Source organism: Balearica regulorum, chromosome 18, assembly GCF_011004875.1.
Source record: "Balearica regulorum gibbericeps isolate bBalReg1 chromosome 18, bBalReg1.pri, whole genome shotgun sequence".
Lineage (NCBI taxonomy): Eukaryota > Metazoa > Chordata > Aves > Gruiformes > Gruidae > Balearica > Balearica regulorum.
In genome coordinates, this window is record NC_046201.1 from 3,909,709 (window position 1) to 3,927,943 (window position 18,235).

At 36.2% G+C, this 18,235-nt stretch overlaps 1 protein-coding gene across 5 annotated transcripts in view; it reads right to left on the minus strand.

The window, feature by feature from the left end:
* HELZ (helicase with zinc finger) overlaps nt 1-18,235 on the minus strand; it is an 89,319-nt gene that overhangs the window by 40,392 nt on the left and 30,692 nt on the right. For all 5 annotated transcript variants that reach the window (XM_075770604.1, XM_075770603.1, XM_075770602.1 and 2 more), the window contains 6 exons: nt 17,776-17,883; nt 17,158-17,455; nt 13,632-13,899; nt 8,529-8,862; nt 3,069-3,199; nt 477-656 (listed from right to left, as the gene is read on the minus strand). In XM_075770604.1, coding sequence (XP_075626719.1) covers nt 477-656; nt 3,069-3,199; nt 8,529-8,862; nt 13,632-13,899; nt 17,158-17,455; nt 17,776-17,883 — 1,319 coding nt within the window. The remainder of the gene's footprint in view (nt 1-476; nt 657-3,068; nt 3,200-8,528; nt 8,863-13,631; nt 13,900-17,157; nt 17,456-17,775; nt 17,884-18,235) is intronic.

An 18,235-nucleotide genomic window follows, 5' to 3' on the forward strand; every position in this document is an offset into this window, starting at 1 on the left:
CAGTAGAATACAAAAAAAAGGAAACAGTGGCCATCTTCCTGCACATTTGTCTTAATGAAACTAGTCACTAACCTACTGTAGTTTGCATGATTCAGCCCTTTAACTCAAATCCTTCAGTTATGAAAAGATTTAAAGTTCAAACAGTTTTTCAGTAGTTATTTTGTGATTATTAATCTAGACTTGATTTTAAGTAAGGAACAGCTTTTATTATCTAGCATACTGCAAAACTTTCCATGTCGAGCAAATCACAGTCCTTCTACATATCATCAATTTTAATTAGTTTTGATCTAAATGGAAAATACAGGCTAACACTATAAAATTACTTTATCATTCAAAACAATGACGGAGGGTTTGGGTTTTGTTTGTTTTTAAGCTGGATGGAAACTCTGTATTTCTACCTTTCACTTGACTTTAAGTAAACAATTACACCTTCTCTGCTAATCAAGTATTGCTCTATATTTAGTGCCCCATCTCACCTAGTATCCTGTTGTTGAAGTATGTGCTTGACTGCCTGAGCCAGAGTGAACGTTTTTCCTGTCCCATAGGGACCGATGATAAGAACAGGAGGCAGTTGTATTGAAAGTGGAGTAGTGATAGCCAGAACAGCCTCTTTCTGCTTAGCATTTAGTCGAGGGTCCAACTGCTCATCCCATTGTCTGTACAAAAGGAGGGAACAGAGTTTAAAACTAGAAGCTGTGACAATCCACTGTCAGTCAGAAATTAAATGAGGTAAGATTTTAAAAGCGTTAAAGAAATTAAAGAGCCTACATGCTACTGTATTGACACAAATCAACAAATCTAGCAAAACTATCACATGCTTTAATCACAAAAATTTGGTAATATTTGCAATAAATCAGGTTAGTTTTGTTTGTTCAGGGTTTTTTCCACCAAAAGGAATCTAACTGGTTCTTAATTTACATTATCTCATCTAACAATAATTAACCTGCATAGTACACATTTTAGAAAAGTATATGCTGCACCATCACCTGATAACAAAAGCAAGTAGACATACAATGATTTTCTGCTGTTACTATGCAGAATGTAACATTAGTTATGTTTCTTCCCTGCACTATCTAAATTGTCAACTTTAAAAGTCAACAGTTATACAGCCCCAGGGCTTGGTAAAAGTTATCTACGATGAAATTAAAAAACAATTAAAAAAACTAATGTCTACCAATTAACTATAAACTTCTTTTTGCTTTGAGATCATTAAGGCACATACCTCTAATGGTAAAGCAGTCTAAAAAAGGGATTTTTGCTGTAACCAGCTAGTCATACCAGCATTAAGAGGACGATGCTTTCAGAAAATTCCAATGAGCATAAGAGGTTAAAGATTTGTAGACACAGTTTTTAATAATCCCACTGACGGATTTAAAAGTAGACATGCATAGTAAAACACACCTGTCACTGCTGCACATATGGCCATACTTCAGTAATGTGATCTGCTTTGGTACAAGCACTACGCTTCTTACAGACTGGGAAAGTTTCTATTCAGTGGTAGTTAGCAACAGGGAGTAAAATCAAGAGGGAATTGACTGAACTCCTAACTTTTAAGACAGCTATGAACAACAAGCTGGCAGGAGACTAAGAAATACTGGAAAGTATTAGGGACATAAAACAAAACTAGAAGGAAAACAGGGAAAGAGAGTTTTGAGTCAGTCAGAAGTACTGATTCTCAAGGTAGGGCAAACCAAGCCACCAGATGGGAAAAAAACCCATGCTTATTACACTGACTTGAACTGAACTACAACCATTTATATATGTATAATTTATGTATCTAAAAATATAAAACATTATAGAAATTAATTTTATTAGCTACAATCGATATGTAAATTTCTGTAAACATAAATTTCCTGACATAAAACAGAGAAGATAAAGTTCTAGCGTACTTACCTTTTTATTGAAATCACTGCTTAATTCCAAACTATTCTTAAACACTATTGCCTCATAAGATTCACTCAAAACTTAACTAAGTCAGTGAACAGATTGTCACTGACCTCCATTAGCTCTGCAGTATAACTCTATGCAAAACCTATCCCCTCCTTTCTGCCCGTACTGTCAAAGCTTTGATGCCTGCAGCAATCATCCCCACCCAGAACACTGCTCCCACCCTTTTACTGTCTCTGCTCTTCCTACACTTCCAAAGACAAACTAAAATTTTTCCAGTAATTTTTGTCTTACATTATCTCACTGTCTCAGGTTTCTGGCGAGATCCTTTAGCTATCTTCTGATTTGTACTGCATCACAATCACAATCTTAATTCTCACCTTCAAGACACCACACGACTCCTCGCATGCTGTACAGGCTATCAGTTCCACATACCTCTCATTTCCCTGGTTTCTAAGTACAGAAACCTCATGCCTCTTTTATCCTTCCCTATGCAGCAAGAATACTGACCATATTCCCCGAGCAACACAGCCTCACATTTCTCTTCCCTAAGTTTCCTCTTCGAGACAAACTATTTTCACTGCATCACCCTTAAGTTCCCTTAAAGGGAATTTTTAATTTCACATAGGAAACTGTAAGACATGTAAACAAAGAATCTCAGGAGTGCTCGCAAGCGCAATGCTGGTCCTTCCAAGACTCACTCCCATACTTTTCCTAGTCATTCCCCTCAGTGGTATGTCCAAATTTGGGCTCATTGCATCCAACTCAAAAAGTACTAATGGATCGCTCCTTGCAAATAGGAGTCTGCACACTTGAGATCCTGCACAGCAAACTCCTTGTAACTGGTATTTACATTCCTACAAAGTATCATGCATATTTTCAGTGAAGAACAGCAGAAGAGTAAATAACAACAGCAGTTTCTACAGCTACAATACAACAGTAATGCCTATAAAACCACTGCTCAACCACGGGGAAAACAAATCAACAAATTCTTGTCCTCAGAGGATCAGTTTTCTTGTTTTATTTAGAACACTTTCACTCCCTTCTCTGAACCATCCTCACCATTAATGAGGAGCAAGGCATGTTTCTTGTTCTAGGGCAGATTTCAGCCATCTGTTATGAGAAATTCAGTACTGCATTACCATACAATCTTTGATATTAAAGTGTTTGTATTCTTGTACCTGTTGGGACTCCAGGGTATGGTGGGAGTCATGCTGACATCTGGAAACAAAATACTGTTGTCCTTGATCCTGTCCAAGGCATAATGCATTTCACAGAGGGGTAAGCGATTTAACTGAAACTGAAGTTCAACCTGCAGTACAAAATGAATAAATGAAAAGGTGAACCAAAAATGATTAATTTAGGAAACACTCATTAGAATTTGCTGCATATGATACATTTTTATCTTCCTGCAAACTACTGACTCTGAGAACAAAATATCAAACATCAGTCAAGAGATTTGCAATAAATTAACCTGTCCCCCCCTTTTTTTTTGAAGCAAAGATAGATACAGCACTTGCTCTAATGTAATTTTGTTGTCTGACTTTTAAGATTCGATCCCACTGTACCTTCAGAAAAAAAAAAATTAAGGGAAAAACATTCTTAGAATTATTTTTGGAATATAAAAAATACTCATACAAAATATTATTGTCCTAAAACATTGTTTTTAAAAGTATAAGCTTCCATCCCTTATTGTAAGAACCACCTTGAAAAAGTGACAGATGAGAAATTTTTACAGATCAACAGATGATATAAATCAGATGTTTGACCAGCAGAGATAAAACCCCAACATTAATTATTTCTAGTCAAACATTCTGGAATAATATCGCTTGTCACTAATGTTCAATTATTAGAACTCTCTAAAAAAAGTTAATTTCTAACAATCAGTTGCTTATCAATATATTCTTTTTTTATTCTTTCAATTAGTTGTGTTTTAATGCTAGTAAATAAAAGATAATGCCAACAAAATTCTGGTACAAAGCCAGAAACAACCTGCAGAGCACGTTAGCATCCCTGATTAAATTCGGAACTGAACAATGGATAGTGAAATTAGTTTATACATACATATACTAAAAGAAGAGAGGAAAATACATTCTAAATTTGAACATTGGATAAAAGCTGCTCCCGAGGAAACAATTCATAAAAACAGTTCACTCCGATTATCATTTACACCTATTTAAATTTGCAATTATTAATCTTTCCAAAAACAAATGAATCTGATCAGAGCATTGTGCCAAAGAACATGTTAATAATTAACACAGAAGCCTTTATACAATATTTGACACAGATTTGCACTAATATAAAACAGCCTAAAAATCTGCTGAAGAGCTTCAAGTGACTGACACATTTTCAGGTCTTTTTCAAAGCATTGCTATCTGTCACTAAATATTTATGTAATTACTATGCTACAACTCTAATGAGCATTTGAGATTAAATAAGAGTAAATAAGTACCTGAGATTTACAATGAACTCTGAGCATGCTGACAAACAGCCAGCCAAATTAGTGCAACATGTCTGGAAAAGCACCCCTAATTTACCTGGGAAGCATATCAATAATATTTAAAATGTCTATGGTCACCTTTACCGATAACTTTCACAACCACTTTACTGGCTGGTTCTGTATTACCAATCAACAGATGAGAAAAAAAGTAACAGAGTAAAGATGAGCTGAAGCGAGTACACCAGCACCATCACACCAGCGGAGAGACAAGGCAAAACTGCGGTCAAGTGCCCCACGTCATCCTAGAGAAATGCCACGGAGGTGATACGGCCATTCTAAACATACTCCCATGCCCAAAGCAAAAATTAGGCCTCGGATCTACTAATCTTCTCTACCAGCACTCACTGATTCTCTATTAATCAGTTTGTTGTTACTTAATCACACTTTAATCTCGTAATAATCATGCTACCGAACAGAAAGTTCAAACACAAAGCAATACTAGAATATATTCTTGTAATTATCTTTTCTGATAACTTATATAAAGACTTTAAAAAGTCCTTGTCTACTAAAATAAGTTTTCCTTCTATAAAACAAAAAAACCATTTGTTCTAGTAAAGATCCCTGTGGTTATCAAAATAAGCAAACTTAGGAAAAAAATTAGAAAAAAAAGAGTTAGAAAAGCAGACAATCACTTCTCTAAACACGACATACCTCATTCAAAGCCATATAAACTCCTCTCATGACCCTTCTCCTATGGAGGAATAATTTAACCTCCCAGATTTAACTACTTGTTGGACCTGACGGTCCTTTATCTGCCTATAAAGTCACTTCCTGCCGCAGGGATCACACCTGTAAAACCCTTCTTGTGCACCAGAAATGTTTACTACTTCAAGATCATCTCCTTCAAAAGGATTTGAAAAACACAACTCTTAGCATTTTCTTTTTTTCTTTTTTATTTCATTTAAATACTACAGTGTTCATATTATTACGTAGCATGTAAAATCAACACTAGCTTTGCTGTAAATAAACAGCGGTTGCTTGTATCAATGCAGAATGCGGCCATTAACTTTCAGTCTCTGGCAGATACAAAGACATTAAATATTCATCTTGACTACTACATTTTACAGCAAGATGCAGAACCACAACTCTGAAGAAAAGGGCAGTAACAAATCTGCACAACATTAAGCAAGGAGTTCATTAAAGTGACTGTAACAGGTAGGAAAACTTTTTTTTAACTAGGACACATGAACATTTAAGGTGGTTTTTTTCCCCACTGTTCCACTACCTTAGTAAATACCCTAGTCTTCAAAAGCAGTATGGTTTAGCACTTGTCAAGAATGACAGCGCCAGCTCATCCTGCCCGAGGGGCACCTCAAGCTTCCTTCCAAAGCTCTGTCCTACCCATCTCAACCCAGCACCAATTTGTCTGCCCAAAGTCCCGCAGATGCTTGGAAAAGACTTCCACACAAATGGCAATAGTCCCAACCTTACAGTTTGATTTATACAGGAAAAATATCTTTCCTCAGACAGATCTGAGGCTAACAAAAGACCATTCAACATAACAATGATAATTTAAATGCAGAAAACCTGTGATGCTCATCTGAGTACCACTTTAACAGCCCCTTCTGGGAGTCCAAGCAAGGTGCTTAGTATTAAATACCTCTTAATATCTACCTGCATTCACTACTTTAACAGCTTGTGATTTGTTTTGTTTTTAATCCAGTTTGGATTGAATCAAATAGTTATCTTTGCTGTTGCAGAGTACTGAATGAGGCCATCTGTGAAGGAGAGGTATGTAACCTGCTTTAATATATATTCCACAATAAGAAAACAGTGGGAAAGGAAGTTAAGCCATTGCCAGTTTCACAGAAGAGGACACAGAACAGAGTAACCACTCCAAAAATAAAACAGTCGCATGTTTGTTTGGTCACCAAAAAGAGCAGCAGCCAAGGGGGCTTAAAGCACCAGCTCACTCCATCCCGCCTTCGTGAAGGGTGCACCTGATAAAAGCAGAATTCTGTATTTATTATAGTTAAGCCAGGACAACAGGCAAACAAGCGATCAGGGTTTCCAAGATGAATTATTAGAAGAAGAAAGGAAGCAAGCCATCTAACTTATCCAAAACCTACAGAAATAAAAGCAATGTTTAAGTATCACATAGGGAATCTAACTCCACTGAAGACAACAGTAAAATTTCCAGCATCTTTAATAAAAACACTGTACATCCAAATTAGAATATCCTCAGTTCTAACCTGAGGATCCCTTTTCAAGTTTTCAGTCAATATTTAATCAGAAAAAATTTCCTCACAACTACAATTCATTAAAATATAGGTAACACTTTTAAGGATTTGACCACCAGTTCACCAATATAGGTATGAAGTACTAAATGATTTTACAAACAACTTTAGGACCCAATTTTTAATGCAGAATAGATTTGCTGCCTCAGGTGCAGTTTTATAAGACGCTCAAAGGAAAATAAGCCAGTTACCGAAGCCTCAACTCATTCTGCATTCCAGTGGAGTTTCTGATAGAATCAATTAGTAAGTTTAATTATTGTTTTAAGAAAACAAACGCAAAGCCAAAAGCCCAGAACAACATAAGTCTTCCCAGACCAATTATCCATGTTAAATTAAGACATTAGGATTCTTGCATATGTTTCCCCAAAAACAAAAGGAACGGGAGGAGATAATCCTTTGGTGAAAATGCATTTATTTCAAGCAATTCCAGTGCCCTTAATGTGAGGTCATTTCTGTTTGGTAACAAGATCAATCATAAGATCCAAAGCAGACACACACTGAGGATGGGTGAGGAGTTTAAGTATTTAACTTAACTAGAGCTTTGTCTTCTCTTAGTGCATTAGATGTAAATGCATGTATCTTGTTTGCAAACTACACAGTATTTAAAATAAAAAATGTATCCTCACCCTTTTCATGTCAACTGCAAAGTAAACAAAAGCCTGATCTTTCCGCCAACACAATTTTCTCTAGCAAAAGAGAAACAAAACTCCTCATTTTGTGACTGAATGCCTCCAAGACAGATAAATATCTGTCTTGGATACAAGTGTCAGGGGAGTGAGAGCCACAGAGGCAAGTAGTATCATTCTGAAACAGGATATATGTAATAAAAGCATTTATTCACCTTCCTTATGCCTCCATCTACCAACTCTCATCATCAACAAAATACTGTAAGTTGAAGACTTTTCCATTGAAGGACAACATTCCTTTTGGTCTGAAATCGGTGCAGAAAGCAACACAAGGCCTATTCACAACTTCAACAGACCTTATTAAAAATTAATCTCACCTCGGGCCTAGGAACAACTAGTGGAATCCACGATGACACAAATAAAAAGAATGAGAAGATACAGAACAAAGAGTCCAAGATGCCAGTTACCAAAGACTGAGTTCTAGCTGGTGATGTCAAGAACAGCAAGATTTTTCTTTAAAAAAACCAACAACAAAAACAAACAAACAAAACAACACCCAAACAAACAAAAAAACCCAACCCACCACAGGAATAGAAAAGTCCTTCCTTTGACTTCATTAAGAAAAGGTTCCTGAGGTCTCTGGTGAGAATGGCTATGATGGACAGAACAATGGAAGCCACATCAGAGACTAAGCTGGAAAAAACCTCAGGCAGCAGGAGTAAGCAATATATTCAGTGGTTTTAGAAGGAGAGGGGAGAGGTTGGAGAGGTCTGGTGGAAGAAAGTCCGTGAACTACCCACAAATACCTACCTGCAGAAAAATAAGGCAAAGCTTTCCTTTACCAGTCCATAGAGAGAGGGCTTTGTATTTGAACCAGATACATAAAAACGATGTCCAAACCAGCTTACAAATCACACTCTCAAAACCATGAGATATACAAGCAAAAATCTGCAAGCAATGCCTAATCATCTCAGAAGAATTTTGGCAGAAATGGAATTTATTATGTATTTTTACTCTTTGACAGTTCTAAAATATTCATTTCTTTTCCAAATAACAAGACTCATATATACATATCACACATGCACACGTATATATATGTGTATATTTACATATAAAAAGATTTCACCTATCTGAAATACTCATCCATGCTCTGCTCTCTGTGTATGATGATGAATAACAAAACTCCTTTTCATATCTTCAAGCAATTATTTTGGGTGGAGCCAACACAGACCCAATGCAAACAGTTCCCATTCCAAAACCACTTCTATTCAGACTTACCTGCATTTCACAATCTGCCCGAAGATTAAGTTCTTCACAGCATTCCCTGGATACCCTCAAGAAGATATAATCCTTTGTTTTCTCCTCAATAGCTGCTTCATAAACCTTCTCTTTGGTTCCTTGGGTCTGTGCTGACTTCTCTTTAGTGACAGGCAATAAATAAACAGCATTGACTTTGGTCATCACCAGCCGTCCAGCCAAAGTGTCTTCTGAAAGCGTTTCAGTGAGCTTAAAGCGGCCAAAAAGTTGTCCATTTTGGGCATACTTTGCACCTCCAGAAACACCAGTGAGCATGAAGCTTGCTACAATCTGCAACTGCACTTTTATGTTGAACCTAAGTAAGAAAGCATCAAGTCAGTGCAGAAAACTGCTCTCGGATTCAGAAATTTCATGCATTCAGACTGAAGGTCCACTGCCTTACGTTCTGAATGTCTAACTTTAAACATAAACAAGTATACCCAAACTCACCCTTCCTAAGTACGTAGCTGTCAAATGTTTACACATTTTCCTTTTTAAGCCTATAAAGCATATATTCAAAAGAATCAACATCTATGAAGCTTAAAAAAAGAACCCACACAAGAGAATCAAATACTAGATTTTCTGAGACCAAAATAAGTTTAGGGTTAGAGTTGTTGTGCATGTCCCAAAGCAGTAAAAATTTCTGTTTAAATAGTTTGTAAGCTTATATTAGGTATTCAAGGAGAGGCATGCAGGCAAGGAACAGAGTAAGATTCCTGTTTATTTCATGTATCTCTCCCAGGCTGCACACCAAAGACAGTAATCTATATCTTAAAAGGTAAATGGTATTATATCTATAATTCAGAGGGATTGATTAAAATGCCTTCAAAAAATCAGAATGTAGGCATTAAAATGAGATAAAATTATTTGAAATAAGGGAATGGTATCACAGGCTCAGCCATGTAAACCATCTACCCACAGAATTCCTGTCAGCAGCAAGTTCCTCCTATAATCAGAGATGTAACAAATTCATTCTTTGTAGTTAACCATTTTCTAGAAGTCACATGCATAACACATTAAAGGGATTTATTAGCACACTTTATTGACCTCTCACCAATATATACTAATCTCCTCCTAGAGTGTTGGGTTTGTGGGGTTTTTTTTTAAACAGATTGTTTTAACCTGGTTTTAAAAAGAACAAAAGGTGAACAAAGTCTGTCACACAAACAATATTCAGTTCTTATCAGCAACTTTTTCCTGAATTTGCAACAAATTACGGGGGGGGGGGGGGAAGCAAAACCCGAAGGTTTTCACCAAATGAAATAAATCTCTTGGAAAAAAATTTAATTTTCTTGTAATACTTTTCGTACTCATACTGCTTTTATTTGGTGTGTTGTTCTCCTTATAATTTCTATTTTAACCTAATAAACTGGTAATTTATCATTTAAGCCCTGTATGTCAGTAATCATAAGACCATAACAATAAAATCCAACATTTTAGCTCACTTGGTAATTAAAGATCTATCAAACCAATCAAATTTATTTTTTTTTCCTCATATCTGGCAAATCATGAGTCTCGCACAAAAGTTGCAAGTTTGCCCCCTTGTGGTAAAAGTTGCTCCTTTACATAACAAGAGCATTAAGTCAGATCCAAATTTCACACTCCTGCACTTTCAAAAAGCAAGAGATGTCTTCTTACTAAACGCGGATTTATTTGGGTCATCAGCAACCACAAAGGTTACTGCACAAGCTACAGTTAAAGCAATCACTCAAAAGCACATGCTTCAGGGAGCACACTAGAATTAAGGGTAATTCTTCCAATTTTCACACATGCTAAAAAAACCCAGAACAAAACCCAAGCTTTCTTCTGTACAAGTGCTGCACTGTTCCAAAGCAGCTATCAGCAAGTTAGCAACACCTAAAACAGCTCATATCTCATTCAGATGATTGTTAAAATACTACATAAAACATTTAACACAGTAACCAAGAGCTTAGCGTTATTACTGAGATACAATCACATGCGATTGTGAATTAAAACTTTCCTAAAGTTAAATCCCTATGCTACTGAATATGCATCAGCTCGTTCTCAAATTCGGATTTGTAAAAACGCACTGGAAGACAGTATTACTGCCACGCAGACAAGGCACGAGTCAGTGTCTTTATAAATGACTAAATTCAATCTGCTGTGCTAAAAGGAATCTAAAGTTTGGAGATTATCAAGCAATTTCTGTTGAGGAAGCTGACACCTTCTGGCAAACTGTTAAACTACAAAATCCTCTAAGGATTAGATTGAAAAAAAATCAAAAATTGCTTCTTTCATCCATTCCTCACCCTTGCTTTGCAGGTAACTAAACAAAACAAAACAAAGAAAGTTTTTCAATCAGGCTTATACAAATCAAACAAACAAACACTTATGTTTCCTCCCAAGCACTGCAAAATCCTCCCAGCCTAACTGCAGTGCTAAAGAAACTAGCTACAGAAAAGCCTGTTGTTCATATTTTAAAAAATCACAGAAATTAAAGAAAGACTTCATAAATCATTAATTCATCCAGTACCAACACAAACAATAAATTCCCAAAAGGCAAATAAACCCATTCTGAACAAAGCACCATATAACCACTTCTTAAAAGTATGTTCAACACATTTCCTCAGACATGTATACATGCAGAGTTCAGGCAGAGTGTGTACTATGACACCTACCTATGTATTGATAAATGTGAGGCACAATAATGACAAAAGCAAATTTGTTTTCCATCAAAGCCAGTATTTTAAGTTTTCACAGCCTTGAAGATAAATCTGCTCTGTAATTCTGGCAGCAGTGTACTGCATGGAAGGAGCTATATGTCACCTCACACATTCTTTAACGTTCATACAAGAGAATACACTAGCCTCTCTAACAATTGTATACTGTTTTTCTTTTGAATGTGCAAGAGAGAAAGGAGGAGTTTTAAATCCAGCAACAGATTGTATGTAGGGCAAAACCTTCCAAACCCAAACTAGTTATCTAGCTCAAAATATTGTTTTGCTTTTTCTTAAAGAGTATGTTTGCTTCCATTTGGAAATTAGATGGCAGTGGCTCCTTTATTCTAACTTTATTACTTCATTTTGTGATATACTCATGTGGAGCATCTTTTATAAATGCCTCTTGAAATGTTAGAATAAACACAATTTAAAAGTAAAGCTCCCTGAGACTGTCCAGAGTGAACTCCCTTATAACTGAGTTCAAGACTTTTTACAGCCACTGCAACCTTCATCCAAGACTTTTCAGCGGTTCCAGTCAGGTGATCCCACATAAAGTCTGAAACAGTTTTCCTAGAAAGTGAGAAATCATCAACATTCTTAAAACCCACTGCAGACACTCGTGTTACTCCAGTCTTGTCATAAGAGAACACGTTGACAACACTACTACTTTTACAATACACACACACACACACAAATCCATGAGAGAGTAGCAGCTTATCAACATTTTCACTCACGGCACCACTTCAGAGGTATTACAACCCACTTGCATTTGTATTTCTGGGCCCATTTCTAGGCTTGCAACCCTGACACTTCACTAGAGAATACCAAGTGTGTGATCTGAGCCGCAGACAATCAGGAAAGTGTGCTAGTTTGAGCCTTGTTGCAATAAAATGGGTCAGCTACAAGATCAAAAGAATATTTCTGTCATCAACACTAGCAAAACAGGAGATTTCAAGAACATTATTAAAACTTACTTTTATTAATCAACTAGATAGAAAAAGAAGAGCAATAACTTAGTGCTGCACCAAATTATCCAAAGGGGAAGCATTACACACAGGATACACTTATTATTCTTTAATTTCTACAGGCATGCTGCTCTTTGGTTTCCTATGAGGCATGAGAGTAATTCTCAATGTGAAAATTCACTCAGTAAAAATATTGTTTACTTTTATATCATATTTCATGTTTACTTTAAACCCAGTTTTTGTTTTAAAAAGCCTTAGAAATGTCAACCTGATTATAAATATGTCTGGAGATTATTTCTGTATGCTGAAAACAGTATTCAAGCATGATTCCCTGTGTGTTAGATTCCAGCTCAAGAGCAGAGCACAGCAGCGATGAAAGGTATGAAGAAAAATAGTTCAAATATACTGCCCTTCATCTCAGATACAAAAAAAAATGGAATCATTTTTCTGCTTTAAAAGCATTAGCAATACAACTACTCATAGTATTTTCCTTCCTCAATTGTAGAGGGAGGGATTCAGATGAACCTCTGTAGCTTCAGGAGTGGTCCATCTTAAAATGACATTTTTGATTTGGAACTTAAGTAATTGATAAAACTAAATTTGCTACTAAATTAGGTTAAAGGGAAATTATACCTTTTTGGCTTTCCGTTCTGAGTAGCGCAACGCTTTAAAAGTCCTTCCTACCATAAGAGTGCAGGCAAAATTTTTAACCACAAATATCAAACTGCAGAAAAAAAGGCCCCATGAAAGTCTACACATGGGAAGCTCACATCTTTTCCCTAACTCTGTATTTGTTCATTCAGCTAATCCAGTCGGGTAATATATACATAATACCTAAAGATATTACAGAACAAAACAAACAAAAAATGTATACTATGTGCCTTTTATTGACAAGCTGGTTTTCAGCCTATTTAGAGAAAAAAATATGTAATAAAGTCAGCTGCCACATCATCATAAGATCAGCGTTTGTTCCACCCACAATTCAACCTTTTCTTAAAATAAATAAATTTACACCCCCTCAAGGTCTTTTATACAAAGATTTTATATATTACTTTGCTATAACCTACTTTCACCAAGGAACAAAAATTATTCCTATTATTAATATATATATATTTTACAGAGAGCCAAAAACTGTAAATAAAAATAATTATCCAGACATTAACAAAACCATGTACAATAGCTGTTTAGTGCTTCCAATCGTAAGCATACAGATACATACAATTTGTTTTAAATGAGTTATCACTAAATTACATTTGTTAAGTGCTAGTGACCTTTATCAAAAGTTACTATTTCCAGACTCATATTCAACTTCTCCTCCAAGAAACAGGAAGACTTAGTATCTTAATCATGTAGGTTTAATGAAAAAAAAACTTGCCATCCTCATTTTAATAGGACAGCAAGAAATTTCTAAGAAGTATTTTTATAAAGGTATCACTTACTTGCTAACTTCCTTATACTGTGCTATTTCCTCTATGTAAAGGAGGTCATGTAGCCGTGACTGATAGTTGGTCTTGGTCAATGATTTGTCCAGGACAGATTGTGTAAATAGCTGGTCAGCAGATAGAGGGATTTGGTATCTGGTAAGAAGGCTCTTCTCCAATTCAGTAGTTTCATTAGGCTCAAATTCTACAATAGTCTTAGAAGTAGAATCCCAACGCTTAGCTGTGGTTAGTAGCTGTTGCCGTGCATGCATCAAGTATTCAAGATCTGGATGTAAATACATAATAGGGAAAGGAAATTAGTTGAAATTTCATACGTGTTTGGTTTTTACTTTAAAAAAAAAACAACAAAAACACTCACTACTAAAAACAATCCTATCAGAGATAATGAACTAAATGTAGGTAAGGGCCTCCTCTGCCTACAACAGCTTTACTAAGTTCACTGCTAGTAATTACCATCCCTACCTTTCAGGTGTACAGAGAGAGCAAGCAGCCTCTCAAACAACATCAGAGAATAAAATTTTCTATAGATAGCAAACAGAATGAATACCAACAAACAAGGAAAGCACTTTTATTTTAATAACTGCAAGCAACATTGAAGGACTTGGCATTGCAATATGCTTTCAACGCCTAAATGCAACATCATCAAAAATATAAAAGCAGTGAAGAACCTTACAATATATTCTATAACATTTAGAAGGTAATAAAAACAAGTTGATAAACTAGCTGGTAAGAAATTGTTAAATTTGCAACAGTGTGAAAGCCTTTAAAAAATTCTACAAAATTGTAATACATGTATTATACAGACAGTTGCATTATATAGTTAGAGCTAGTTTGTTAGGCAAAACTTTGAAAATGTTACCTAACGTGATATCAAATTTGAAAATTAAGATGTAATTAATTTAATTAGTCCCTAATTTCAGGGACTACATAGCTTAAATGAGAAACAGACCAAGCACTGTCTACAGCCACCCAAAATACATCCGTTTAACACCAGAAAAACACTATGACAACAATGCATCAGTTAGCAGAATTGCAGTTAAAGTGCAGAGCTGAAAATATTTGGCATTCATAGTGAAGCTGTGATATCTTGATGTATTATCTCCGAGTAAGATTTAAGGTAGGTATCCAGGATATCACACCAACGCTGAAAAATGTGCAAAAAAAACACATTTCAAATTCCAATTAAATACTTAACATCATCTTGACTGTCTTTATTCTAAATAGAAGGAAAACACCTTTTTAGCAAAAGAAATCTCAGTGCAGCTTGACTGTGACTACAGGAATGTAGCTTATCTTACTAATCTCATAAGCATGTGTTCACTAAGAAGCTACATTTAAATATCCACCTCAAGCCTGAACCATATTAGTAGCAAGAAAAAGTCCACATTTCTGTGGTTTCTGTGTTTAAAATCATTTCCCCATAAATAAAGCCTTCTCTGGTACTAACTGTACCTCAGATCACAAAAGCTCAGTAATTTTGCTGGGACTGAGCCCCTGTTTGCTAGAAAGCCAGCCATTTAATTCCAAACACTAGAGAGGCTTCCACTGGAAGCCTGACATAAACAGTTCCTGGCACAGATTGCGCATACGGTGACCCTTTCTTCAAGGGCATTTTGTACATTCTCAGTGCACAGAACACTTCTCTTAGTTCTTTTTTTCCATAGCAAACAAAGGTTTCAAAATGCATAATGGAGCCTTCTCCACTAAACATTTTAATCCTGACCTCTTTGCTGCTTAGGTATCTCAACAGGGCCCTGAATTACATGCAAATATAGAGACCTCGGGCAGCTTTCTACTTGAAAAGCACTTCCCCGAGATCCCACTCCATATGTAGTCAAAGAACCAATAGCATCAGACCCACATCCAATGTAGGTATCCCTTCCACTTGCCTGCTTACACACTTCTTGGATTACCTTAGCAAACAGCCCAGAATTTTGTACTTATGTTTATCTGTAAAGCACCTAGCACTCTTCATTTGAAATAAGTATTAATAACAACCTGCTTGAAGACTTCAGTATCCCTCTGCACACAGACAAGCAACATGTGGAACAGAAGTATCAGTAACTAATGCTAGAGCGCGCTCTCTCAACTTCATCCATCCCTTTCACGTGGACTTGAACCGGCTGTTCCTTGTGCCACTCTGGTTAGTAGCTAGTTTAAGCGAACAAGGACCAAGACCACAGATTGGTTTGACAGTAACTCTGACTTTGTAAATAAGTTATGGCTTGGTTTTCTTGATCTTGAACAAGTTTACAATAAAAGGACACCTGTTCTCCGCAAACTCAATGTCTTAGGAAGCCTGTCGGCTGTGATTACTCACACTGTTACACGGAGATAGTAGTTCCTGAAAAGACCACAGCCTTGCTTGCCAGCATAGTTTCTCGTTCACAATGCAATGTTCTCTGCTTTCAAGAGACATTACAACCTGTACAGTGTTCCTGCTCTTGGCTACAAGTACTTGGGTCATCTGGAAAGATCAGGTCATGATCTTTGGTATTTGCTATTTACAGTTTCTTTTTGTAATGTTGCAAATGTTAACCTGTTATATGAAAATAAAGGCCAGGAATAGAAAACTGCATTTTCTTAGTTTCATCTTTTTTCCTTCTTTTTCTTTTTTCTTCTACTCTCTGCTTACATCCCAGTGCTACAATTCTGTTTCTTTGGTGTGTGTATCTCTCAAGCTCTCATAAAAAATTACCGTACTCTATCCCACCCCCTTACTTGCTGCCAAGTGACATAGTGACCTATATTTAGCTCTCTTAATCTTTTACCATAAATCAAAGTGCTTCCTTCTTTTTTGCACCTCTTTGAACATCTTTCAATTTGTTGGCATCTTTCTGATAAGGGAGTTACTTCAGGTTTGAAGTGAGAGGCCCAGAACAATTTCACAAACAGAATACAACCCTTACAAGAAAGACATAGTGTTGTTGGTTTTGACTGGAACACACAGACAAAAATATAGTTACAGTTTCTTTACATTTTCAAAATTCATGTCAACAGCAAGTGTTGAGTTACAAGCCTATACTTTGCCTCTAGCCTTTGACAACCCTTATCAGATACTGCAAGGGGAAAAAACACCCCCACAACTTCTCAGATAGTCTGCTTTAATTAATGAATGAATTACCAGGTGCATTTTTATACAGAAACACTTCATCTCTCTACTGACCTTTTTCTACATGTTTAACATTTTCATCAATACAAGAACAATAATACAAACATAAACATACTTCACCTTCCAGTCCTGCCTTCAGACACAGACCAAAACTAGAAAGTCCCAGCACTTTGACAAGATTTAGGAGCCATATCCCAACACAGAATAATAGTCATACTCCAGTTACCTGCCTTATTTAGATCCCCTGAAGCTTTTGTCCACTATTTATATTTGTATATATGATGAATATCACATACAGTAAAAGACATTCACTAGCTGTTAATACAGATGCTATTCTGCCCAGAAATGTGAAAAGGAAACATTCGGCATGAAAGATTTCCAATATTCAAAAAAAGAATGTTAATACATTACCTTCAGTTGAAGCAGCATCGATCATTACTCGTTGCATGAGGACTGGTTCTAATCCAAAATCAAACACAACAGTTTGGCGAAAAGTTCCAAAGATCTCTGTGTTAAAGGCTATACTGACTTTGTATATATAATGATCTATTCCGTTCTGGACCATCTTTCCTCCTATCCATTCCTGACAGTTTTCTGGAACTTCTTGTGATACCTGGGTAGTGCTGTCTCCAGCAGATATTGCAACAATACTAAAATGTGGACGATGGGCATCATAAAGCAATGCCACTCGATACAGCATTCTTGCAGGCTATAAAAAAAATGCAAAGGTTGAAATGACAGTATGTTGGAAAACTGAAATTATTTCAGGAATGTCTTCATTTGCAATCAATAATGAGTGCTTATAAGAACTCTCAGCTTTGCAGAGCAGGTACAAGTCCTGCCTGCTTTCCAGAAATCTGGGCAGTCGATACATAATCGCCAGAGCTGCTGGGAAAAGAGAGAGAAGGGACTGTGCTAGGAAGTTTCTCGATTTTAAGAAGAATTATGCAATCGAAATCTTAATCACAGAAGGTTATGGGCTGCATTCTAGTTATTATTGACTCCCTTTCAAAACATAAGCAGTCCTACCTTACAAGTGAGAGCAAACGTCCATGTCTGATGAGACTTTTTGGTGGTGACAGTTACCGATAGCTCAGGATTATGTTCTACTCTCACTCCTTCTACACATTCACTAAGCTAGATTAAAAGAAAAAGAAGACAACATTAAACTTCTACAGACAGTATCAAAACAAAAACACTCAGGAAAAGGTAGTAATTTTTAACAGAAAGTGGAAAGAATGGTTTTCTAGGTTGTGCAGGATTGATGCAAGTCCTGCATAGGAATTAATGAAAATACGTGCTAATTCAGAGAGACAACCAAGCCAAGTCTACTAGATCATACTGTGTAAAGAATATAACCATTTAAGGACAATTAACCACAGGGCTTTATTTTCAAAACCCAACTTAATTGTAAATATTTAAAGTAGAACATGATTTCATTTGGAAAGAAGAATCTGATACAATGAGGCCCAAAGACTGCATTTCCAGA